We start from the raw sequence: 24,044 nt of genomic DNA, 5'->3' as shown, positions 1-24,044 counted from the left end.
GCTGGGAGGTGGCTCCCTCCTCCTCCTCCTCCTCCACGTTTGCAGCCTCGGAGCCGGGCTCAGCCTTGGGCCTCCTCCCGGAGCGAGTCCCTCCAAAGAAAGCAAGGCCCCGACTGAAGAAGGATGGCCTCGTCGTCGTCGTGGTCGGGCCGGAGGACGGGGAGGCCCCGCTGGTGCTCCCCTCTGCTGCTGGCCTTGCTGGCGCGGTGCGTGGCGTGCCAGGCCCCCCCGGTGCCCTCGGGCTCCTCTCCCTCCTGGATGGTCCCTGCCTGGGACGACCAAAGCATCTTCGTGGAGCAGAGCTCCGTCCCCGATCTCTGCCCCCGCGCCGTCCGCCGGGGAGACTTCGTCCGCTACCATTACCACGGCGCCTTCCCCGACGGGGCCAAGTTCGACTCCAGGTAGAGGAGCCTCCAGGCCCCAAAGGAGTAACAGCAACAAGGAGGAACTCTGATACAAGAATCCATTCTGCCATGCAGGAACTCCCATGCAAGGATCGTGGAAGAGGCAGGCCACAAGGGCCATCCATTCCAGCCCCTTGCCATGCAGGAACTCACAATCAAAGCATCCCTGACAGATGGCCATCCAGGAGCCCAGGGCCTGTTTCTTTGGGAGTAAGCCTCCCCTGGAGAGCCAGTGTGGTCTGGTGGGTTCTTGGGCTGTGACTCTGAAGACTGGGGTTCAGCCATGGAGACCCACTGGGTGGCCTTGGGCAAGTCACACTCTCTCAGCCTCAGAGGAGGCCACTGGCCACCCACCTCTGAAGAAACTTGCAGAGAAAGCCCTCTGATAGATTTGAATGCCTTGGTTGGATACGACTTGAAGGCACACACCAGCAATAACAAAGCCTCACTGGAATCTAAGGGACGAAGGGCCTGAACAGAGAGACAGGCTAAGATATAGCTGCTGCTTTCGGTCACTTTGGAGGTATGCTGTTTAAACGACACATAAGAGGCCAGAAGCTGCGCCAAAGCTGCGCTCCAGTCCTTAGGGCTAGATCAGTGGTTCTCAACCTTCCTAATGCTGCGACCCTTTAAGACAGTTCCTTATGTTGTGGTGACCCCCAACCATAACATTATTTTCATTGCTACATGCAAATATGTGTTTTCCGGTGGTCTTAGGCGACCCCCATGAAAGGGCCGTTCAACCCCCATAGGGGTCCCGACCACAGGTTGGGAACCACTGGGCTAGAGCATGGCTTTGGTGCGGCTTCTGGCCTCTTAAGACGCATGTGTCATTTAAACAGTGCGCTTCCAAAGAGGCCCGAAGCAGCTGTATTTTGGCCTGTCTGTTTAGGCTCTCGCTTCCAGGAAGGTAAATGGGGTCTTGCAGCTGAGTAAGTTCATTCAGAAAGTTCTAGTTTTGGTCACCGACAGAAGGATCCCAAGTGGAAGTCTGTGATACGACTGCGGAAATAATGCGGTTTGATGCCGCTCTAACTGTCATGGCTCCATCCTGTGGAATGCTGGCATTTGTAGTTTGTTGTGGCACCAGAGCTCTCCGACAGAGAAGGCTAGCTATCTCACAAAACTACAACCCCCACAATTCCATATCATGGAGCCATGGCAGTTAAAGTGGTGTCAGACTGCGTTATTTCTGCGGCCTGAGAGAGCCATTGCCAGGAACCTTAGGAATGCTTTGTAAGGAGTGGGGGCTCAACATTGGGGGACTGGTTGTTATTAACTTTGCCTACTTGTGAGTACTTGTGAGGGGTGGGCAAATGACTTTTCCCATCCCTTATCATTTAAACATGCTTCTGTGGCACACTCTTATAAGTACAGTGTGTATGGAAAAGTGCCTTCCATTTGTTAAGTGTAAAATATCCCCAAGTAAGTGTTCAAAGACATAGCCTTGTTGACTGGAAAATCCGTATACAAAGGGATCTTGCAGCACCTTTGAGGATAATTGAAAGACAGTAGTTGATGGCATGGGTTTTCATAGACTTGAGTCTACTCAAGTCTACAAAAACTGATGCTATCAACTTCTGTCTTTCACTTAGTCTCAAAGGTGCTGCAAGATCCCTTTTGCATACCAAGTAAGTGTGTATTGGGTAGACTTTAGGCATCCTTTATTATTCCTGGTTGTATGACTAGTGCACTTAGGAGAGGAGGCTCAGCTACATAGGAGTCTCGGTGGTCCAGTTTTGCCGGATCATTTTGGGAGGCCTCAACCTCCCCAGTCTAATTTTAAGTGTGGCTTGCTTGAGCTGTACCTCCCTCCTCCTTTCCGTGGCCCATGGTTATTGCCAGTTAGAGTAGCCAGCTTTGTCATATGAAAAGGCAGCTTTGGGTGAGCATAGCTTCATCTTAATGTAAGGTAGAGAGAGGCAGCTGCCTCGGGTGGCAAAAGTGGGAGGACGCATGTGCCATGTGCCTTTCCCTGAGCTGCCAGTGGTGCTGCAATGGATCTGTTCAAAGTTTTAGTCTGAGCTTTAAAGGCCTTGTCTAGCTTCAGCTCCTTGGGTAGTTCCTTTACAGTTCTTCAGACTTAAATCTAGGATGGAGTCACCACCAGCCAGCATTGGTGACCCTAAGGCATTCAAATCCATCACAGGGTTTTCTTGTAAGATTCAATGGTCAGGCCAGCTGGCTTTTCTGCATCAAATAGGGAGAGGCATCATCTTTAGCCTTAGGCAGGAAAGTGTGTTCAGTTGGTCCTGATAACATTGGAAGGGAAAGGGAAAATCTAGGGAGCAGCCCATCACAGGAATGTGTGCCTGTCAGCTTCTTAACATTCAAAGAGATGCATGTAGGTTCCTCCATTAATCTAAAAAAAACCTTAATCCTGGGAAGAAGGGCTGCTTCCAGTGTTGTCTTTAGTCTTAAAATGTAAACTTTTGTACAGTCCGCCCTTCTTATACATGGATTATTTATACACAGATTCAAGCATCCACGATTTGAAAATGTTCAAAAAAAGTATAAATTTCAAATATCAAACCTTGGTTTTCCATTTTTTATAAGGGACACCATTTTGCTATGTCATTATATTTAATGGGACTTGAGCATCTACACATTTTGTTATCCATGAGGGATTTTGGAACCAAACCCCAGTGCATGAAAAGAGTCCACTGTACTGCCAAATGTAATACTAGTCATCCATTTCCTGTTGGGAGAGCCATTTCATGGTCCTTTCATGTAATACCATAAAGGTGTCCATGCCCTGCCTTCTCTACTGTGTTTGCATGTGTCTGAATGGATATAACTGAATGTATTTGAGTTCACTGAGGACCCTAAAGGAAGGTGGATTGAACTCTGACTTGGACAAACTATATGTATTGTTATGAGTTGGTTGTAGAATACACCCACTTCTATTCGTAATGTGGCACTGGAGAAGTAGTAAAGGAATTTAATGTAAATGAAGTAATGGTTTTAGTGTTGGATTAGGACCCTGGAAAACCAGGATTCAAATCCCTGCTTGGCCCTGAAAACCTACTGGGTGATCTTGGGCAAGTCACACGCTCTCAGCCTCAGAGGAAATCCAGGGCAAACCCTCTCTGAACAAAATCTGCCAAGAAATCATCCGACAGGGTCACCATGTCAGAAATTATTTGAAGGCACATAACAACAACAATATTTTCAAGATGTTACAAATAAATACTCTATGTAAATGACCTGTTTTATCACTTTCTAGCTATGATAGAGGCTCCACGTTCAATGTGCTTGTGGGTAAAGGCCAACTTATTGCTGGAATGGACGAAGCTCTGCTTGGCATGTGTGTCAACGAGAGGCGGTTTGTGAAAATTCCACCCCATCTTGGTGATGGAAGTGAAGGAGTTTGTAAGTACTGTACCGTGTGTATAAATCATGAACCTAGACGTGATGAACCAGACTTGTGATTTGTTGCTTCATGAGATGTATCTAGTAGTGGCACAATCTCTCCTGTCCCCCTCTTGAGAGGAGGGGGGACTGATGAAAATAGAACTGGTAGCAGCATCCCCTACATGCTGCCATATGTTGAGGTGGCTGAAGAGTGGCTCTAGAAGTCTAGAGACAGCTATTTTTTTGTATGTCTGGCTCTAATAGATCATAAGAGCCAAGGCAATATGTGAGGAATGAGAAAGAAAAATCTTTACACTGCAGCACAAACAATTTTCCACACAGTTTCTAAACACCGCACCGCTGGAGTGCCATAAATCAGCTGCTATGTAAATGGCCAGGTGGTGTGACACTGGCTTCCTGCAATCCTGGGGGTATGCGTTGTGTGCATGCCATGCCCCAAAGCCACCAGGAAGCCGTGGTTTTTTGCAGGTCCATTCCAGCCCTGAGTCTCTTACTTAAACATTCATAAAATCTCTGGGTATACATCAAGAAACGAAGAACGTTTTGATTTTTATCATTCTGTGAGAAAATCTAAATTGTGATTCTAATCTAATTTCTTTCATTTATTTTTCTGTCTTAGATGGATTGCCCAGGCCAAAATGATTGGTTTTCATTTAGTGTGCTTTTATTTGATGATCAGGGCAGGATTCACTGCTTGACGTCCGCTGTCCAAATAACAGAATCCAGTGGAAGTGCCATGGGAACAATCTCCTCTTTCCACTGTAGTCCCCACATGCATCCCAAAAATTTGTTCTAGAGGATTGGGAACCCCCACCTCCTATTCCACACAGAAACACTTTTGGGGCATGTCTGGGAGGAGGAGGAGGTTCCATTAAGCAGCTACTGCAGCACAAGCAACACATTCGATTTAGGCTGTAATTTTTAAATTGCAACATGGTTACTTCTTCTGTATTTTAGTGTTAGCCATCTTGAGAATTATTTTTAGCAGACAGGTAGTATATAAGTTTAATAAATAAGTGAATATGGATGAAAAAAGCCTCAGTATTTCAGTTGCCATCATGGGATTTGTAGCTATATTTAAAGCCTGGACTAGTGTTTGGTGAGAAAACTGAATTCTGTCTGTGCTAACTTATTTTACATAATATATTTTACATCCCTAGCTGGTGTAATTCCTGCAAATTCAGTGCTGCATTTTGATGTACTTTTGGTTGACGTTTGGAATCCTGAAGACCAAGTTCAGATTGAAACTTATTATAAGCCAGAAAATTGTACAAGGACAATTCAGGTTTCTGATTTTGTAAGGTACCACTACAATGGGACATTTCTAGATGGAACACTGTTTGACTCAAGGTAAAGTTAAAATATTTTTTATTTTTTCATATAATTTTTATGGACCAATAGTCTGATGCAGTTTAAATCAGTTTCATATGTTAATCTATACTCTATAGCAACAAGAGCAATAAGGATAGAATGTGATTCCCTGCCAAAATTAGTGCTATTGTTTTTGCTTTAGCTATGATTTTGTCAATATGTAGCATTGTTTGAAACAAATTTATGCACTTTGACTCTGCTGTATCCAAGTCTTCCCATTTCTTACTCATTCCAGCGGTAGAATGAAGCTGCTCACTGTAAATAACTTGTACTTATTTATTTGTTCAGTCACAACAGGATGAGAACATATGACACCTATGTGGGAATTGGTTGGTTAATTCCTGGTATGGACAAAGGTCTCCTTGGAATGTGTGTAGGAGAAAAGCGCATAATCACAGTACCACCATTCCTGGCATATGGAGAAGATGGAGATGGTAAATGCCAATGTTGTTTGTACTCATAGTCACTATTAAGAAGGTTACCATGATGCATGAAATGACAAAGATAATTTGAAAGAATGTGAATTCACAGTATTTTTACAGGAAGCAGTTGATCAGTGATTAAACGCAGTGTTTGATTGGTTACTAATCTTTTATCAGCACAGAGGTGAAATGGTTGGGGATATTAATGAATACCAAGAATATATTTTGACTAAACTCATTTTGCATTGTGCAGTGTACATTTGCCTTCAATGTTTTTTCGGAGTATCTTGTGTGTGTTTATTTAATAAACAAATATAATAAAAATGTTTTAAAAACCCAATACTGTCAAAAGCCATGCTGATTTAAAAGTAAAAACATTGGTATCTGCGGGGCAGCCATTCCAGACCCTCTCCCCCGCAGATACCAAAAATGTGGGACTTCAAGTTCCATTGTTTCTAATGGCGGTACAATGTGTGTGTATGTGTCACCATTGGGGGCAACAGAGAGTAAATCCATGGTTGGCAAGCCTGTGGATAATAAGGCTCCACTGTATAACAAAACAGAATAAAAACTATATTAAATAGACTCAATTAAAATATTCTTCTGCAGCAACCAGTTAATTGCCATATCCCATTCTAAATAAAAAAAGGATTTGCCTGCCTGTGGAAGGAAAAACAGAGAGCTAGCCAGCTGTGGGAGAGAGTCCCACTGCCTGAAAGCAGCCAGCAACAAAATCTTCTCATGTGTCTTCATTAAGTGTACCAGTGATGGTGTGGATCAAGAGAAAGCCCTGATCCAAAGGACTTAAAATTCAGGCAGGCTAGAAAGATAATCTTCTGCATACTCTGATCCTAAACCATATATGACTTTGTAGGCCATAACTATCAGATAGCCAAGTCATGACTACCAAATAAGATAATATAGTGGGGCCTGATGACAGAATGCCATTTAAACTATGTGTGTATGTATGTATGTGTGCGTGTCAGGACAAGGACATTGATGGACTGATTAACAGCAATACAGAAAAGGAATTTTCTTTTATGTAGCCAAGATTATAATGCTGAGAAGTAGTGTATATCAAGAGTGTTTATTATGGTTGATTCTTGTACCTGATAAATGCAGAGGTGTAGTTATACTCCCGAGGAATAACTGGTTGTGTCTTAATCCACATAAAGAACATCTTGTCTGAACTCTATTTAAATTGCACCCTGGCTTGGTGGATCATTTTACAATATGATGATCTTCCTAGTACTCTATGGGATTCTCCACTAATCCCAATCACTGCCGCCAAATGTGATGGTTTCCCCTTATCCTCACCACTGCCACCAGTGTGACTGCTGTGGCTACCAACCTGGGCCACCTCCTAGATGCCCTCATAGTTCCCATGTGAGATTTTATTTATTCCCTATCCCCATTGGACACGACCTCTCTTTATTAACTGCTGCCAGCACAGATACTGTGTTTGAACTCAACTTTCCAATACGTAGCATTCCTGGAGACAAAAGTGTATGATATAAAATAATTATTTTTGAAACAGAAATGGAATGTAACATTACATATTACTTATTTAATATATCTAAATCACATTTCTCACTCTTTTTCACACTCATCACCTAGCTAACTCTGAACCAGACTCCAACTCTCCTAACCATTCAAACTCCTAAACCCACTAACTAAATTCCTAATCCTGACGGAGTCCTAATCCTAACCATGACAGACTCAACCCTCCCTCCCTCTGCCTAACTGCTACACCTGACTTTTCAAAATCCCTTCAGACATCCCACCTATCACCAATTCTGTTCTCTCACCCCTCCCAACCAATCCTTACCATATAACATCCACTGTGATATACATTATTATATTATCTTAATATCTTATAAATGAAACAAATTTCCCCCTGAAAAATCCAGAGCATCACATACCCTTACACTGGTATCTAGATTTTGTGGTGGGAATAATTCTGCTAGTGCAAGAAGACCATGCATAATAATGGTACTTACAGAGAAAGAACTTAGGCCTGTTACAGACTGCCAAAATAAAGCTGCTTCGAGTCTCTTTGGAGGTATGCTATTTAAATGATGCATGGGTCCTAAGAGTCTGGAGGTTGCGCCAAAGCCACACTCCATTCCTAAGCATTGGAGTGCAGCTTTGGTGCAGCTTCCAGATTCTTAGGATGCATGCATCATTTAAACAGCATACCTCCAAAGAGACCCCAAGCAGCTTTATTTTGGCAGTCTGTAACAGGCCTAAGATTACAATTCTTTGTGCACTTCCATGAAATGAACTTTATTGAATACTATAGATGTCTGAGTAAACATGTATATATAAGGTTCGGCTGTAAGTAAAAGTAATAGTACTCTCTTCTAGATGATAACAGTGCATGGTGCACTAATATTAATATATATGGTTGCTTCAGAGTTGGCACGGAAAGAAATAAAAACTATGTTGGTATGAAATTGATGTGTGGGCACGTATGTGTCATGTTACGAGAATTTTGAAATCAATGCGTTGATGTAACTATCTGCTGCTCATATTGCGTACAGGTAAAGAAATTCCTGGACAAGCTTCTCTGGTCTTTGATGTGGTTCTCCTAGACCTTCACAACCCCAAAGACACTATCACTGTGGAAAAGCAATATGTGCCTGAATCCTGTGAACGCCAAAGCCAAGTTGGGGACTTTGTTAGATATCATTATAATGGCACACTTCTGGATGGCACATTGTTTGATTCCAGGTACCCAGATAAATAAACAGAAAATTTTTATATGTGCCCTTAGCAGGCGATACACACACGAAAAGAAACATTTCTAAAAGCATATCTTTAATTTCATGCAGCTAAACTTGAGGGGAAACTTCTGGTCTTTGCATCAAGTGATTAAAATAACAGTACAAAAACTGGTGTGTGCCGTGTTACTTTTAAAAATAGCTAACAGACAACAAGTTCATGCATTTGAAAATTTTACAAGTATTTGATAGTTTTCTTTTAGAGCAGTTTTAATGTGCAAAAGTTTGCCTTTTATGTTGTCAGGCTAATGAACTGGAGGGAACTGATTGTGATGAATTAGTGTAACCTAACCTAATTCTACACATTTATAACTTTTTTTTTCTATCACAGAATGTCAACTATGCTAAGTTAGAATAGAATTGCTTATCAAAACTTTTCATACTTATTAGAGTGGCATGAACTAATTCCACTTCATTCCTGTAAATTCCTGAAAGAAATACTGGAATTCTAAGTGGTTGGAATTTTGCCAGTGTTTGATCTTGTTGATCAAACCAAAGATTTTAAATGTACTTCCCCAGTTACTGTCTTACGTTATCTGCTGGCTCACGGACACTGGTGTTATGCTAATAATGTAAATGTGGGTTAAATATGAAATACATAAATATCATTGTGTCAAACTGGTTGGCAGATGTGGAGTACAAAAGCTATTCAAGGCCCTACCTTCAAATTGGAAAATGTAGTTCTTTGCACCACAATTTCCACATCTCTTGAAAACAAGAGATGTACAACCCATGCTGGTTGGAAGATTCTGGAGTTAAACTCCAAAAATAACTTTTCCAAGCTCTGCTACTGTGATATGGAGAATGTCTAGTCTAAACCAGATGTTCTATATCAGAAGTGGGCTGGGAGTCAGCTTTCCCCCAGGCCCTGCTAATGTCGCCCATCATTCTGCCAAAACCACATATTTTCAGCCTTATATTGGCCAAAATGGCAACTGAAAGTGATACAGATTTATTTCATGTTGCCATTTTGATTTCTATAAGGCTGGGGAAAGCGTATTTTTGGGAAGCAAGAGGGCATTTTTGCATATTTCTGACACATTCTTGGGGTGTTTGGGATGTCTGGTGAAAATTTCCTGAAAAACAGACTGGGAAAGTAATTTAAATCCTCACTTTCCCCATTCCTGTTGAATGCTCCTTTAGGTAGTAGCTTTGGCCACTTGATTCTTCTATCAAAAAGATTCAGGTTAGATGTTTGTGACAGGGACGGAGGCGGGGGGGGGGGGGGAGCCTGCATTACTGCATTCATTCCCAGCCTCAGCACATGAATGAACAAGGCCTTTCCCTCTCAGATCAAATGTTTCTGAAAGTGGAAACTACATTCTTTTCCTAAGTATTGGACATCTGTTATCCCAGTAGTTGACAGCAGCTTTGTACAGATCTTACTGTAAAGAAACCATAGTCCGATTCATATCCTTTCATTTCTGTCAAATAAATTAACTCAATTCTTAGCATAACATTAGTGACTCTTAAACCTATTAAAGCCCATTTTTTCTGTGATGTGTTTGTTCCAGTTTCATGTTTTTGCTTCTGGTTTTATTATACCAGCAACCTTCTCCTTGTTAATTGGAAAGCAGGGGAGAGAGCCAAAATTATTATTCAAAATATCATTCGTGAACTATGTGCAGATCATACTTATAGTTCTTAGTATTTGATATAGTGCTACATTAGCTCAATGTCTTCTTATTGATAGTGGCCTCAATAAAGCAAAGTCTTTTCTGTAGTTATTCTCGGAACCGAACATATGATACTTACATTGGGAAAGGTTATGTGATTGCTGGGATGGATGAAGGCTTGCTTGGTCTGTGCATTGGAGAGAAGAGGAGAATAACAATCCCACCTCACCTTGGGTATGGAGAAGAGGGAAGAGGTGAATACAGCTTTTAATTCCGTACATTCTTTCTAAGTACAGTGGACCCTTGTTATACGCTGGGTTTGGTTCCAAGATCCCTCGTGTATAACAGAATCCATGTATGCTCAAGTTCCATTAAATATAATGATATAGCAAAATGTTATTATTATTATTATTATAATTATTATTAACCTTTATTTATAAAGTGCTGTAAATACAATCTTTTAATTAAGCAGTTCCCTGCCCTCAGGCTTACAATCTAAAAAGACACAACACAAAAGGAGAAGGGAGTGGTGGTGGCGAAGGGGATGAGGGACAGCAGTTCTTCTCTACCTCCGGCCCTTATATGGTGTCCCTTATAAAAAAATGGAAAATCAAGGTTTGATATTTGAAATTTATACTTTTGGGGAACATTTTCAAACTGTGTATGCTTGAATCCGTGTATAAAAAATCTGTGTATAAGAAGGGCCGACTGTACTGCTGTCCCACCATTTTCATTGTATAAAAATGTAGTATATTTTGTGCCTCCAGATGTGTTTCCAAATGTGAGACATTTCAAATCAGTGCAAAAGTTACCCCAGTTTCATAAATATTGTTGCTAATCTAAGTATCCAGTCTAAGGCTGCTGGGATGAGTATGAGTTGAGTAACATAACTTTACACAGGACTGCAGTTTCATCTTAACTCCTACATTTCCCATATATGCTACTCGTATTTGTTGATACTTCCTTGAAGTATGTTTTCTCTCAGTACAGTTCTAGAAGTAGAGTGAAGTCTTTCTGTTCATATGATTGCTTGTCATTACAGGAAATATTCCAGGGTCTGCTGTACTAGTCTTTGACATCCATGTGATGGACTTCCACAATCCTTCGGATTCTGTTGCTATTACCACCCATTACAAACCTAGCAACTGTTCAGTTTTGAGCAAAAAAGGTGATTACTTGAAGTATCACTACAATGCCTCACTACTAGATGGCACTTTGTTAGATTCAACGTAAGTAGATCATATATTATTTAATATTTTGGAAGAGTCACAATTGGAGAATGATAAATATGGGTCAGCTTTTATTACTTAATTCTATAAATTCATTATATTCCTTTAAAGTAAGTTTGAGGGAAGAGTAGTGGTGATAGCAAGAGATAAGGTACACCAGGGCTGGTGGACATGTGTCCCTCCAGATGTTGTGGAATTAAAGACTTTCTTGTTCTCTAAAGCATTTGGAATTGTATTTTAATATTGTTTTATAATTTTATATTTGATTATATGTATTAGTTGTTTTTACAGTTTGTATTTTAACTCCATAGCTTGCTTAATTTTGTATAATTTATTATTTTACGACTTTTAGATTGTACACCACTGGCAGGTTATATGCTATTTTGATGCTGCCTGTAAAGTGCCATGCAAATTTATGGCGCTATCTAAATAACAACAGCAACAACAACAATAATAATTGCCATCATCATAATCACGCAAAGATCATCACAAAGTAAACTGGACTAGGGGGAAGAAATATGCCAGAAAGTTAGAGGAAGAGAAATTCTGATTCTCTCGTTAGCATATCACAGTTTGTAAAGCATCATGTTTTGTTTTTCTTTCCAGAGTTAGCCTTGGAAAAACCTATAATATAGTTCTAGGCTCTGGACAGGTTGTACTGGGCATGGATATAGGTCTCAGAGATATGTGTGTTGGAGAGAAAAGAACGGTTATTATTCCACCACATCTTGGTTATGGAGAAGCTGGAGTTGGTAAGTATGAAAGTGTTTCACACACCTTCAGGTGTTTGTTGTACTGAAGCTAAGAAGTTAGTAGTGACTGACACATGAATTCCTTTACACTCGGTACCATAAGTCACTCCTGCAATTCATCCTATCTTCACTATTCAAATATACTAATTAGTTCTTGGGCAGCTCCAGTGTGGTATTTCCTCTTTGGTCCCTTCTTCTGTTCATAGGACATAATCTAAATAATGTGAGATAAATGGTGTGAGATAGACGGGGTTTTGGAGCTGCGATGTGGTTCTTGAATGTAATAAACTGCAATTGTTTTTTAAAATGTAAAAGTAAACTGAAGCATGCAAATAAACACAAAACATGGTATGCCTGCTGGGAAAATTAAAAACCCTTCACATTTCTTTTGGGTAAGTAGGTAATATACATATATATAATCTCAGTGGATGAAATGCAACAGCCAGCAGTAGCTGGATAATTTGCATATGCTTGTATTGTGTGGATTAGAGTTTGCCACATCTATCTGCCTCCATTAGCCAAAATGTTTCATTACAATGTTTAACATTTTTGTTACTGTTACAGAAGGAGAAGTGCCTGGTAGTGCTGTATTAGTTTTTGACATTGAACTGCTTGATTTAGTATCTGGTTTACCAGAAGGCTACATGTTTGTATGGCATGAGGAAGTCTCTCCTAATCTCTTTGAAGAAATCGATAAGGATAACAATGGAGAGGTTCTTCTGGAAGAGGTAAGATTTGGGCTATTAAAGTCGCTTTGCAAAGATTTCTTTTGATAGGTGGCAATGATACAGAACACTGAGGACAGGAATCCTAATCTCTTCATTTAAATCAGGGTTAGAGAACCTGTGATCTTCTGTTCATGGGATATTAATTTCCATGCACATCACTCAAATTCACTGATGTGAGGGGTGATGATGGAAATAATTTATCAGTATCTGGAAGGCCTGCTTCTGCTTTAAGCAATACATTTATGCTTGTGTTGATGTTGTGACAGATAAACATTTCTGAATAATGGAACCAAAGCATTTGGACATTCTAGATCAGTGATGGTGAACCTTTTAGAGGCCGAGTGCCCAAACTGCAACCCAAAACCCACTTACTTATTGCAAAGTGCCATGTCCCTCTGGCTTTCTAGTAACAAACTCTGGCAAACTTTGTGCTGGGGCGACGGCACGTGTGCCCACAGAGAGGGCTCTGAGTGCCACCTCTGGCATGTGTGCCATAGGTTCGCCATCACTGTTCTAGATGTAGAGATCTGTGCATGCTTCCAGGTTTTGTTCAAGAAAGAGAGTCTGCATAATCAAGCTACCCCATTGTAGTGTATCTGATTTAAATTATCTTCTGTGGCATTGGGGATTATCAAAAAGTCATAAGTGCTATCGCTGTGGTAACCAATTAAGCTTGGCTTGTGAGGGTTTCCCTTTTCCCTCATTACTTTTTAGTCCAAAAGAGGTGGATTTATTTCCAAATTCTGTAATGTCTAAATTTCAAAATCTTTTATCTTGTACAGTACGCCTGCACCGTTCATGGGCGCACCATATGTGTCTTTAACCTTACATGGAAGGCAAGCCCCGTTTAAAAAAATGGCATGTGCGCATGGGAGCGTGCACCCATTGTTTTAAGCGGGGCTTGAGCATATGTGTTTTTTCCTTTACGCAGGGTGTGTGTGTGTGTGTAATAGATCCCTGTGTCTTAGTCATGCTTAGAACAGACTTATTGAAATCAGGGTTTAAATTAAAAAGTGATGTCACTTCCATTTATTTCAAAATACTGCTAAACGTGCCTAAATCTGGATTCAATCCACTGCATGAACTGGGCCTTATCATTGACTATGAATGTGTTCTAATACATTGAGATCTGAAGATATCAGCTGTATGAATTCTTAAGAGTTTTATATCTCTATAATTTTTCTTTTTAAAATCCTAGTTCACCATCTATATCCTTGAACAAGTCAGTTCTGGAAAAGGAAAACTAGCTCCTGGCTTTGATTCTGAAACAATTGTGAAAAATATGTTCACCAATCAGGACCGGAATGGCGATGGCAAGATTACTGCTGAAGAATTCAAATTGAAAGACCAGGAGCCACAGGGGCATGATGAACTGTAGGGTAGTTTGTTTTTATAAGAGCTGAACTGCTGTTAGAGAGGATATGCAGCACAGAAGCGGTTTGAAATATGTGTGCATACTTTAAAGTAAGCACACTGAAAATGTATACACCTGTTCCTGTGTGAACTTCAGGTTAAGTCAAAGGTATACAATGGAAGACTTCTCTCATGGCATTTATATTGTAAGTTACGAAGTGCCTCAAAATGGGTTTTAGTGACTTTTAGAAGGTAAACACAGCCACCGCTGTAATGACACACAATTTCTGTATCAGTTTTAGAGACATACAGTGGACCCTTGTTATACGCTGGGGTTTGGTTCCCAGATCCCCCGTGTATAACAAAATCCGTGTATGCTCAAGTCCCATTAAGTATAATGACATAGCAAAATGGTGTCCCTAATAAAAAATGGAACATCAAGGTAAATTTATACTTTTTTGGAACATTTTCAAACCGTGTATGCTTGAATCCGTGTATAAAAAATCCGTGTATAAGAAGGGCCGACTGTACTGTAGGAGGGGGTTGTGATCCAAAAGTGTACAAGATTCCATTAAATTTGTGCATCTCTGCATGGTGGTTATCCAACCATGTGCTTCTGTATCATGACCAAATGTGCATAGGCTTCTGTCTAGTGCAGTGGTGCCCAAATTATGCCCTTTAAAAGATTTTGGACTTCAGCTCCCAGAAGCTTCAACCATTTTACCCAATAATCTGGTATTCTGGGAGCTGAAGTCCAAAATCCCTTAAAGATCACAGCTTGGGGATCACTACTAGCATAGCTTCAACTAACAAAAAGTTTGCTTAGGCAAAAGAAAAGAAAAAAGAAAAACATATTTGACAGACACCCCCCCCCCCCCCCGGCCAAATGTTTTTAAAGCAAAAATCTGCATATTACAGATCCATAAGAAGTTCTATTAATAACAAGTTTTTATGCTTGTCTCCTAACCTGTGCCAGTTGTCCACTCCTCTACTTTTGCCCTGCCCTTTTCCAAGACCTTACATGCATATTACAGAAGAAAGTAGAAATCTGAAATGTACTGTCAAGATATCACAACTTGCATAATAGTAGAGGGTAACTGCATATGCAACATATGCTATCTACTTCCTGATTAGTAATCATCTGGTACATAAATAATAGTTGTAATTGGTTTTGAGATTAAATCTCAGGTTGCACATGTGTTTTGTAGATGGGGGTCAACCTTTAAAACAGCACAAAAATGATGTGGAAGGCCTACCCAAAGCTTGACGCAAGAACACAAACTCCAACTCCAGGGCACTAATGAAAATGGACCATTTCTTTCACAGGGTAGTGAGACCTCCTCTAACTTAGAATGGTGCTAGCTTTAATTTTAAGAAATGCTTTTAAAATGTTTTTACAGTAAGTAAAGTTCTGTATTTTGTTTACACACTTTGTAATACTAATAATGCCACAAGCATTTGTCAGATGCGATAACATGCTGGGTTTTTTTTATTAAATAAAATATTGACAAATACATTGTGTAAAATATTTCCATGTATGTATGACCAAGAATGAGCTAAAAGGCTTAGTGTTAACAATCTTGACTGGAATTTTGTTTTCATACATGTGTGAACCAGTTGATGTTTCTGGAACTGGAGCCAGAATTATATGGATTCAGCTCATGTGCACAGAAGGGAAGTTGAACGAAGCGTTGATACACTTAGTAGTGCATCCATGTGATGACTGTAATCCATAGCACAGGCTTGTGAAGCCTATTGAGCTTATAAGGATTGTAAATTAACATATTTGAAAGTTATATGAATGATTTAAGTTATTTTAAAATTTGGTGCAGGAGTCTGGATTGACTGATATGCAGTGCAGTGATTGTGAGCAGTATTTGCAGGGAGGGTTCCTGCCCCACCATGAGTCTTTTTGGAACTCTATAAAGAAAATGAGGGATTAAGGGAAAAGGGAAGCTTTCTAGAAGACATATCAGTTGATACATGGGGGCATGTATTAGCATCCAAAACATAATCTGTGAGTGCATGAGGGATTGTGGTGGTTTTATTGAAAGTACTGTAATTCCCTGGGGAGCAACTTCATATGAGTGACTTGTCACATGTGTGTGTGTTTCAAGTAGAAACTATGCATGTGAATTACATGTTGCTGAAACATGTTTATTAGCTCTGAATTACCTACAATCAAGGCATGTCAGTATGGTAATGCACTGTACCTTCAAGTCCTTTCCAGCATATGGTGACCCTAAGGCAAACCTGTCACAGAGTTTCTTTGGCATAATTTGTTCAGAGATTTGCCTTTGCCATTTTCTGAGGCTGAGAGAGTGTGACTTGCCCAAGGCCACCTGCTTCCATGACCTGGGGGGATTCAAACCCTGGTCTCCCAGAGCCTTACTCCCACATTCAAACCATTACACCAAATTCAATATAGTAATAGACCTTAGCTTTTCCAGGATTGGAAGTTCCACTTGGGGATACATCACTGTGAAAGAGGGAAGATTCATTCTCCTGCTTAGGGTAATCCCTCAAAATGTGAAACAGTTTTATATGACTTGTAAATTCTAGTTAAAAAGTAAGCACTTGTAACTACATATCATATTTTTTTTAGTTTCACCTCACCCCCCTTTTTAAAGGATACTGAATTTTCCCCCTGTACAGCTTTGAAAAAAAAGGCCTTGCTTTGGGGCTAGACAAAGAGACATGAATGGTACCATGATGCCTTTTCCTGTGAGCACCAGAAACTTAGCTGTCTGTTTATTGAAGGAGGAATTGCCTCAACTGGAACTGTATAGTGACTCAGAACAAAAAGTTGGATTTACTATGACGTTACTTTCTGACCAGTGAAGAATAAACTTAATAGATAACTCTTCCAACTAATAGGTCAGAATTTAGAAACGGAAAGAATATAGTGGACCCTTGTTATACTCTGGGGTTTGCTTCCAAGATCCCTCGTGTATAACAAAATCCGTGTATGCTCAAGTCCCATTAAATATGACATAGCAAAATGGTGTCCCTTATAAAAAATGGAAAATCAAGGTTTGATATTTGAAATTTATACTTTTTTTGAACAGTTTCAAACCGTGTATGCTTGAATCACTGTATAAAAAATCCGTGTATAAGAAGGGTCGGCTGTATATTATAAAAAAACAACACAGACAGGAAGAGTCAGAGAGATCCTCACTATACTGGAGTTACTGTGCAAGTGCAGATTAGAATCCTTTTGAGAAGTGCCTGATGTTGAATCAGTGCAAGGAGGCAATAGCACCCATTAAAGTTATGGGGAAATGGTGGTAGCCAAGTGTACCTCTCTTTGTCTTTTCCCTGACAAAGTAGTCAAAGTAGGGATAGATATGCAACCTTCAAGGATCTCGGGGCATGAGGGCAGGAGAGCAGAGCTTTGTCAGTTGCACCAAGGATCTCCAAGAGTGTAAGCCATGCCTGGAGCTGTGGGAGAAAAGGTAGCAAAGATGCTGCCACCAGCTTGGGAGAGGCTTGGTGAATACATCAGTGGAGGCAGGAAGTGGAAGGGAGCATCTTCAGAAGTCTTGCTGAGGAGACAGCCTGGACTGATCATATGAATGGATACTAGGGCTAAATGTGTTTGGCCCTTCATGTCATGGGTGGCTGCACTAGCTGCAGCTTCCTGGAGATCAGGAAAGCAGTGATAGACTGGAAAGAGGCCATAGTACACCTGGGAGGAGTGGGTCAAGCACCAAAGCTCAGGCTGTGGCAGAGGCTCTAGCTGTCTGTAGCCACTATTCTAGCCCCTGTTCACTTTCTTTAGGTGCTGGTGGGCAGACAAGTCCTTGGCATGTTGAGCAAAATGCATCATGTGCTAAAGAAGCTGCTAGTGCTGGAGTCCAGCAGCACAACTTTTGCGGGGCTAAATTAATCCTTCCCTTCCTACAGTGATGCCTTTCCTGGGCTGGACAAAGATGGGAAGACAGAAGGGAGACAAGGAAGGACCCAGGAGGCAAGGGACCCAGGAGACAAGTATTTCACACAGTTATTTTAAAAATGTTACAGTGTTACTAAACATATTCTTGCTATTGATATTCATTTACTGTAAATAAGAAAAGGAGATTTCAAAATTATCCATTTCCAAGATACAGAGCAGAAAGAAATATATCCTCGTGCAAATATTATTATAAAGCATTCTAGAAGATCTACTTCAAGATTAACTAGTTATGGCCAACAGGATTTTACGAATTTATTGTGCAGACTTAATTGCTCTTTCCGGTACAAAGAGTAAACAGGGAGGTCCTTTATCTGTGTTCTGCTACACAATATCTTTTCAGGGATATACAAAAAATATTTTAAAACACAACATTGCTGTTTGAAATAACAAAATTAAGTCTAGTGTTTGCAAATTTACTCATTCAGATTTTTTCTACAAGACTCACAATTCAAAAACATCCCTTTATTATTAAGCGTTAATAAAAACTGAAATCCTTGTTGAGTTACTCACATTGGAATTAAAAAAAAAATAAGGGATGTAATTACAAATGAAATGTGTTTAACAGCAGCTAGGAGTGTTCAAATGGTAATGGATACAGTATATTACTTCTCAAATAAAGTGGCAATTGCAAGAAAAACATCTTCAACATTAAAATTCTAAGACAGCACAGGTAAACTGATCTGTCCAGCGGCTTCTGTGAGGAACAAATCATGCCAGATGCAATGATGTGCATTACAGAATCTTCTGTAGGATTGAGTTGGCCACATCCAAGGAATCATCTTTCACCAAAACTATGTCATATGAGTCCATATACTTTTCCAGCAATTCTTCAACCTAATTATCAAAATGCAAAGGAAAACCCAATTGTCAGAAAAAGCAATATACCTTTAGAAACAACTACAATTTATGAATCTTTCAATTCTTTAAAAATGGAGGCAGCAAAATCCTTTTTTAATCCTAAGTAATGTAATCTTTTTTGTTCAAAGGTGTATGTAATCTTGTCTGACTACTACAAATGGGAAAGCTTTTGAATTTAAAGTAACTGAAACCTCTTCTCATAATTATGGGATGTGGAATAATTAATGCTAACTTATTTCCTTTAAAATAGGCAACGTTTACATTATGTAACTTATTTATATTAAATTGCACAGAAAATACACTTGCCACAATGTTTTGTGAAAACAAACAAACTAGAATGCGCCATCATTTGTAACCATCCTGTAAAGCAGGGGGGTCAACTATTTTTTTTTGGAAAAAACATTTTGGATTAAAATGCCCCCAAATGTTCTCTAATGGATATGGGAGCATTCTTACCATGTTTTGCCCCTCATTACAGGTCATATTCTAAAACTGCTAATAAAGGCCTCTTCTGGACCTAAAAGGGCTCAGGGCCCTTCAGAAACATGGTGAAAATACCCCTATATGCCGTAGAGGGTGTTTGAGGGCAAAACAATTGGTTTTTTTTGTTGGTGTGTGTGTGTGTGTGTTCGCATGTGCACGCGTACACAGTTGTCCACAGAGATCTGTGGAGCTCATGTAGACTATTATTAGCCTCATACAACTGCCTACTCCTGCTCCAAAGCAATAAGAAGTATATTATCTTTTTTGGCAGTTTCATAAAAGCTGTCTCAACGCAGGTTCCAGCTACCATAAGTTAAGAAATAATGGCTATATCCATACACCACTGTAAACCAAAGCATGGTCAAACTGCAGCTATTTAAAAAAAACATCAGTTCAGACCTCAGGTAGGACCAATCTCTCCCTACAGCCTGATATGTGGGGAGCAAGAAAAAGAAGAGAAAGGGATGGAGGGATGGGTTGAAGAACAGAAAATTAAGACTGGCTCTATGGCATTAACCACATATGGCTGCAATCATGCCTTCTTGTGAGCATGCAATATACCCCAATTTACCTACAAAATAATACATTTCTTGACTGGAAGAAAATGTTGCCCATCCTATGACGATATTGAACTCCCTATGCTAAAACAGAGGGTGATGTGAATGAATAGGAATAGATGCAGTGAACCTCAGCCTATATGCTCCCCGACTTTCCTCTCCTCTTCTTACTTGGGAAGGAGTCTGGAAGCTTTAACTTTTGATGAACTACAGCATGTCTTGCCATTGGGAACCTTAACTATGGTTACTTGAAATCAGTAACTATGGTTTGAAATTTGTATGTTTGAAAGTCATGACAGTAAATTCTGCCATGGTTTGTTGGTACAGACAGCATAACAAACTGGTGTAGTAAAAGCAAGAGCCTTAGAAAAATATCTGGTTGTGCTGGTGGGTGGAGAATGGAAGCATGCAGTCTTAATGGCTTTAATGTTATTGTAAGCCTCCTTGAATCTCATTTGGGGAAAAAGATGTGATTTAAATCCAATAAATAAACAAAATAAATAAATAAAACATGAACATCAGTATCTATTCAGGACAAGCAAAAATAAAGCTGGCCTATAAACCTATGCCTTTTCTTGTGGTATGAAATAAAAAAGTCTCTAAGCAATCATAAAACCTATGAAATGTAAGTGAGCCTAAAACATATCAAAATTAAATTTTGTGAACATTTCTGTGACAGACTTCATATTTGCCAATCATACTTACTTTATCATTGAGATAACCAATCTTAAGAATATGCTCGACGTTTGCCACTCCATCTGCCATAGTTAAATCTCCTTGGGAGTCTCCCAGCAATATGATGTTGCTGTTGTCTTTTAACTGTTTGAAGTACTCTGTATTTTTCAAGGCACCATCATGCTTGTTATAAACGTGAATTAATTCTCCTTTAAATCCTTTTAATATACCCTGTTAGACAATGACAAAATTAGTTCCAAGACTATGTGAGCAAATTAACAAGTTATATACCTTCAGAAGAGGGGTGAGAATCATGGGCCTTCAAACTGTTGTTGGACTGCAACTCCCAGCAGCCCTTGCCATCATAGCCAATGATGAAGAATATAAAGAGCTGCAGCACAGCAAGATTTGGAGGCCTGCATGATTTTCAACCCTTCTTTAAAGATTTTTTTTCAAACTTCTCCAATTATATGCAATGTATCATACAGTGAACACTTCTCATCTGCAGGGGATCAATTCACACACATCCCGCAGATGGGAAAAGTACCCTGTTCACTGGGCAGCAATATGTGTGTGTCCAGTGTCACCACTGAATAATATGGGGCATGGCGATTTGTGGACTGCTAACCCAGTGATGTGGCAGGCTTACTGTAATGAGAAAATGCATATATAGGAAACCTACATAATGATCCATTAATTAATTGTCCATTACAGAAATACCGTATTTGCCTGATCAATGTAAACTAATATCAGATTTAATTACAACAACAATAACTTTATTACGGCCAATTGGCCAGCACGAGATTTAATTATTAATTTAAAAATCAGAAGTAATCTAAACTCTTTTTTCTGATTGGTTTGAAAGTTGCTTGAATTATCTTCCTTAATGAACAAATTATATAATATATAGACCACCCAAAGCGGGTGGTCTGCGGCCCTAGTTTGCTCTGCGGGGAAGCCGAAGTCTCCAGACTGTGGGGCTTCCCCGCGGAGCAAAAAGAACCTTTAAAAATCAGGTTCTTTATGCGGTGCCATTGTGACGCCGCAATGTGCCAATGGTGCACTTGCGGCGTCACAATGGTGCCGGGATGTGCAGATGCTAAGCATCCGTCACATCAAAATGGAGGTGCCCGTGTCTACTGGGCGCCGCCATTTTGACGTACAGATTACGTACTAGGATTGCGGGGTGTATATAAGCAGTGCCCCGAGGCAACCCTAGTACGTATGCAGGCTGGCGCTTTCGCTGCATCATAATGTTGCAATCAATTAAGGTTTTGAATTTCACAGCTTTATACCTACATTGTCATCAAAATCCATGAAATTGGAAACTACTTTGACATTGGGATGGTAAACGCCTGCTTGATGAATGACTTCTTCCAAGATGTCTCCAATTCCAGCAGAAAATATGAATACAGGAATATTATGCTCGTGGAGTTTATCAAAGAAATTTTCATATCCTTCTCTGTAAAACAAAAAGGTGTTTTTAAAAAATGGAATGAAAAGTTGACAGCACTCTATTCTTTCACTCCCAAAGTAAGAATGTAACTGCTTCTTCCTCAACCATTTGGAAAGTGTAAAATGCTGTGACGTCAAACTCAAAATTTTTTAACAAAAGTTTGTTATCTTTAAAAACAACAAGATATCATTCAAGCTGTTCATGAAAAATCTACTGTGGGTTAATAATCCTCCTTTGGCTTCTATTTCTACAAATCCATGTGGTTAACTTAGTGAATATGTATATGACTTGAGGCAAAAAAAAATTGCTTCAGAAAGAGCAAGGGTGATCAAGAATTAGATCTATAACTTTCTGGTAGAGAGAAGAAAGGACAGATCATAACTTCCTTGTGCAACATCAGCTTTTTTAGTCCTTAGCATAAGGGCAGGGCAGAAAGATGCAGTAAAGGTCACAACCTCATCACTCTGGCCTAATATCACTCCATGCGCGGACAAAGAGGAGCTCCCAAAAATTATACTCAAATAGTGTAAAAACAGAATGAACATACCAATATTTCAGCACAGCTTTACCTCTATGCAAGTACTGCATAACACTATATAGGCCTCACTTAGATGCAATGCTATACAGCATGAGATGAAAATGAGCAACACCAAGCCTCAGAATGGAGGGTGAATCCCAACATGCCACAGTACTAAGATGTTTGGAAGCACTTGCTTCCATTTTAATTACAACCACCCCATATGTCATGCTGTCTGAATCTGGACAAACTGTGGCCATTTATCATGGTTAATTGGAACAAATATTAACTTCAAACAATGGTTTATGACACTAGCAGAAATGGGCATATGGTTTTAGTGCACCTTTCAATTTTTGAAATTCATAGCAATTTGTTTTCTCCTTAACTGATTATTAGGCAGTTTGAATGAAGCTACAGAATATAGAACACTAAAGGCTTACTTCAGCATAACATCAGACTCCCTCACAATTTCAGCAAGTTTGTCCTTTTGCAATCCTTGTTCTATAAGTAAAGCATGTGATTTGTTGTACCTAAAATGAAAAAATATAAAAAAAGAAAGCTTACACCTTACTTGTATTTGTTTAGGATAAAATTAATTATCTCCTACTGGAAACAGAAGACAGTCAAAGAAATATTTAAACAGGTGCTAATAGTTGCTGGATATTTTAAAATCTTTACATCTGTCTTAGATTTACAGACACTAGATAAAATGAACAAAAACAAGACAATTTTCCAGCCAGTGCTGGAAGAGGTAGGTCTTCATTACAAATGGTTATGAGAGGATGTTCTCTGCAAGGTTATGACCTGGGCAGCAATTTGGGAAGAGGTTCTGGGGGTAGAGGATGGAGAATAATACTGGACTTTATCCTTGCGGAGTGTTTTTTCTTTTTGTGCTTGTGCTCTCAGGTTACTGATTCCATCTCTACCTCCAGAGAACAGCTGGGCATAGAAGGGTATTGACCATTACCCAACTGTAAGAGGAGGACCGTGTGGTCTTTGGCAGGGCAGAGACCAACTCTAGCAGAGAATGCTTGGCCATGAGACAAATGGAGCAGCCAGGACTGAGGTCAAAGTGGACTTTAAAGAAGCTCACTCCACGGTTTCATGCTGATCAATGTGGATGGTCAAGACAACAGCATTTGAGGTCTGAGGGCCTGTTTATATGAGAGTGACTTCAAATTATTCTGTTTTGCTTCAGGTGTAAAGGTGGTACAGTGGGCACAAGAGACAACCACATGAGTTTTGTCAAGGAAGACAAGACATTTCAGGTGTCCATCCCTCTCAGGTATTGTAGTGCCATAGGAGGCATTTCTTCAAGACACCAGTGAGAGAAACAGCCCAAAAGTATATCCTCAAACTCCAGCACTGGACAATTTGTATCCGAAGAGCCCAGCATATTCTCAGGGCCAAATAGGCCAAAGGAAGCCAACAAGAATGTGATAAAATCAAAGGTCAATTTAAAGAACACAGTTCCTACTGATGATGCTGCAGCACAGGACAAAAAGAGACT

The 24,044-nt window shown here is 39.9% G+C and overlaps 2 protein-coding genes across 5 annotated transcripts in view; one reads left to right on the top strand and one right to left on the bottom strand.

The window, feature by feature from the left end:
• The first annotated feature begins 27 nt into the window (after positions 1–27).
• On the top strand, positions 28–15,549 carry FKBP9 (FKBP prolyl isomerase 9). The gene is made up of 10 exons (XM_089532614.1): positions 28–401; positions 3,631–3,776; positions 4,940–5,129; positions 5,439–5,584; positions 8,116–8,305; positions 10,080–10,225; positions 11,014–11,200; positions 11,807–11,952; positions 12,517–12,680; positions 13,879–15,549. Exons 1-10 carry the CDS (start codon positions 124–126, stop codon positions 14,056–14,058), a joined length of 1,773 nt encoding a protein of 590 aa, XP_089388740.1. The 5' UTR covers positions 28–123; the 3' UTR covers positions 14,059–15,549.
• Positions 15,550–18,215: 2,666 nt separating this feature from the next.
• The window catches only part of NT5C3A (5'-nucleotidase, cytosolic IIIA), a 31,620-nt gene continuing 25,791 nt past the window's right edge, over positions 18,216–24,044 (bottom strand). For all 4 annotated transcript variants that reach the window (XM_089532617.1, XM_089532619.1, XM_089532616.1 and 1 more), the window contains 4 exons: positions 22,975–23,064; positions 21,861–22,023; positions 20,592–20,792; positions 18,216–18,822 (listed from right to left, as the gene is read on the bottom strand). In XM_089532617.1, coding sequence (XP_089388743.1) covers positions 18,721–18,822; positions 20,592–20,792; positions 21,861–22,023; positions 22,975–23,064 — 556 coding nt within the window. In that variant the 3' untranslated portion in view covers positions 18,216–18,720. The remainder of the gene's footprint in view (positions 18,823–20,591; positions 20,793–21,860; positions 22,024–22,974; positions 23,065–24,044) is intronic.

Source organism: Sceloporus occidentalis, unplaced genomic scaffold (genome assembly GCF_023333645.1).
Source record: "Sceloporus occidentalis isolate IW3139 unplaced genomic scaffold, rSceOcc1.0.p SCAF_7, whole genome shotgun sequence".
NCBI classification, from domain to species: Eukaryota; Metazoa; Chordata; class Lepidosauria; order Squamata; family Phrynosomatidae; genus Sceloporus; species Sceloporus occidentalis.
Note: the sequence above shows the minus strand (reverse complement) of the source record. Positions and strands in the feature narration are given on the sequence as shown.

Bases quoted from the DNA above. Each gene is read 5' to 3' on its own strand.
- FKBP9 (XM_089532614.1), top strand. From the start codon at position 124: ATGGCCTCGTCGTCGTCGTGGTCGGGCCGGAGGACGGGGAGGCCCCGC. The intron at 5,130-5,438 runs GTAAAGTTAAAA...TTATTTGTTCAG, and splicing joins GGAACACTGTTTGACTCAAG to TCACAACAGGATGAGAACAT. The intron at 10,226-11,013 runs GTGAATACAGCT...TTGTCATTACAG, and splicing joins GTATGGAGAAGAGGGAAGAG to GAAATATTCCAGGGTCTGCT.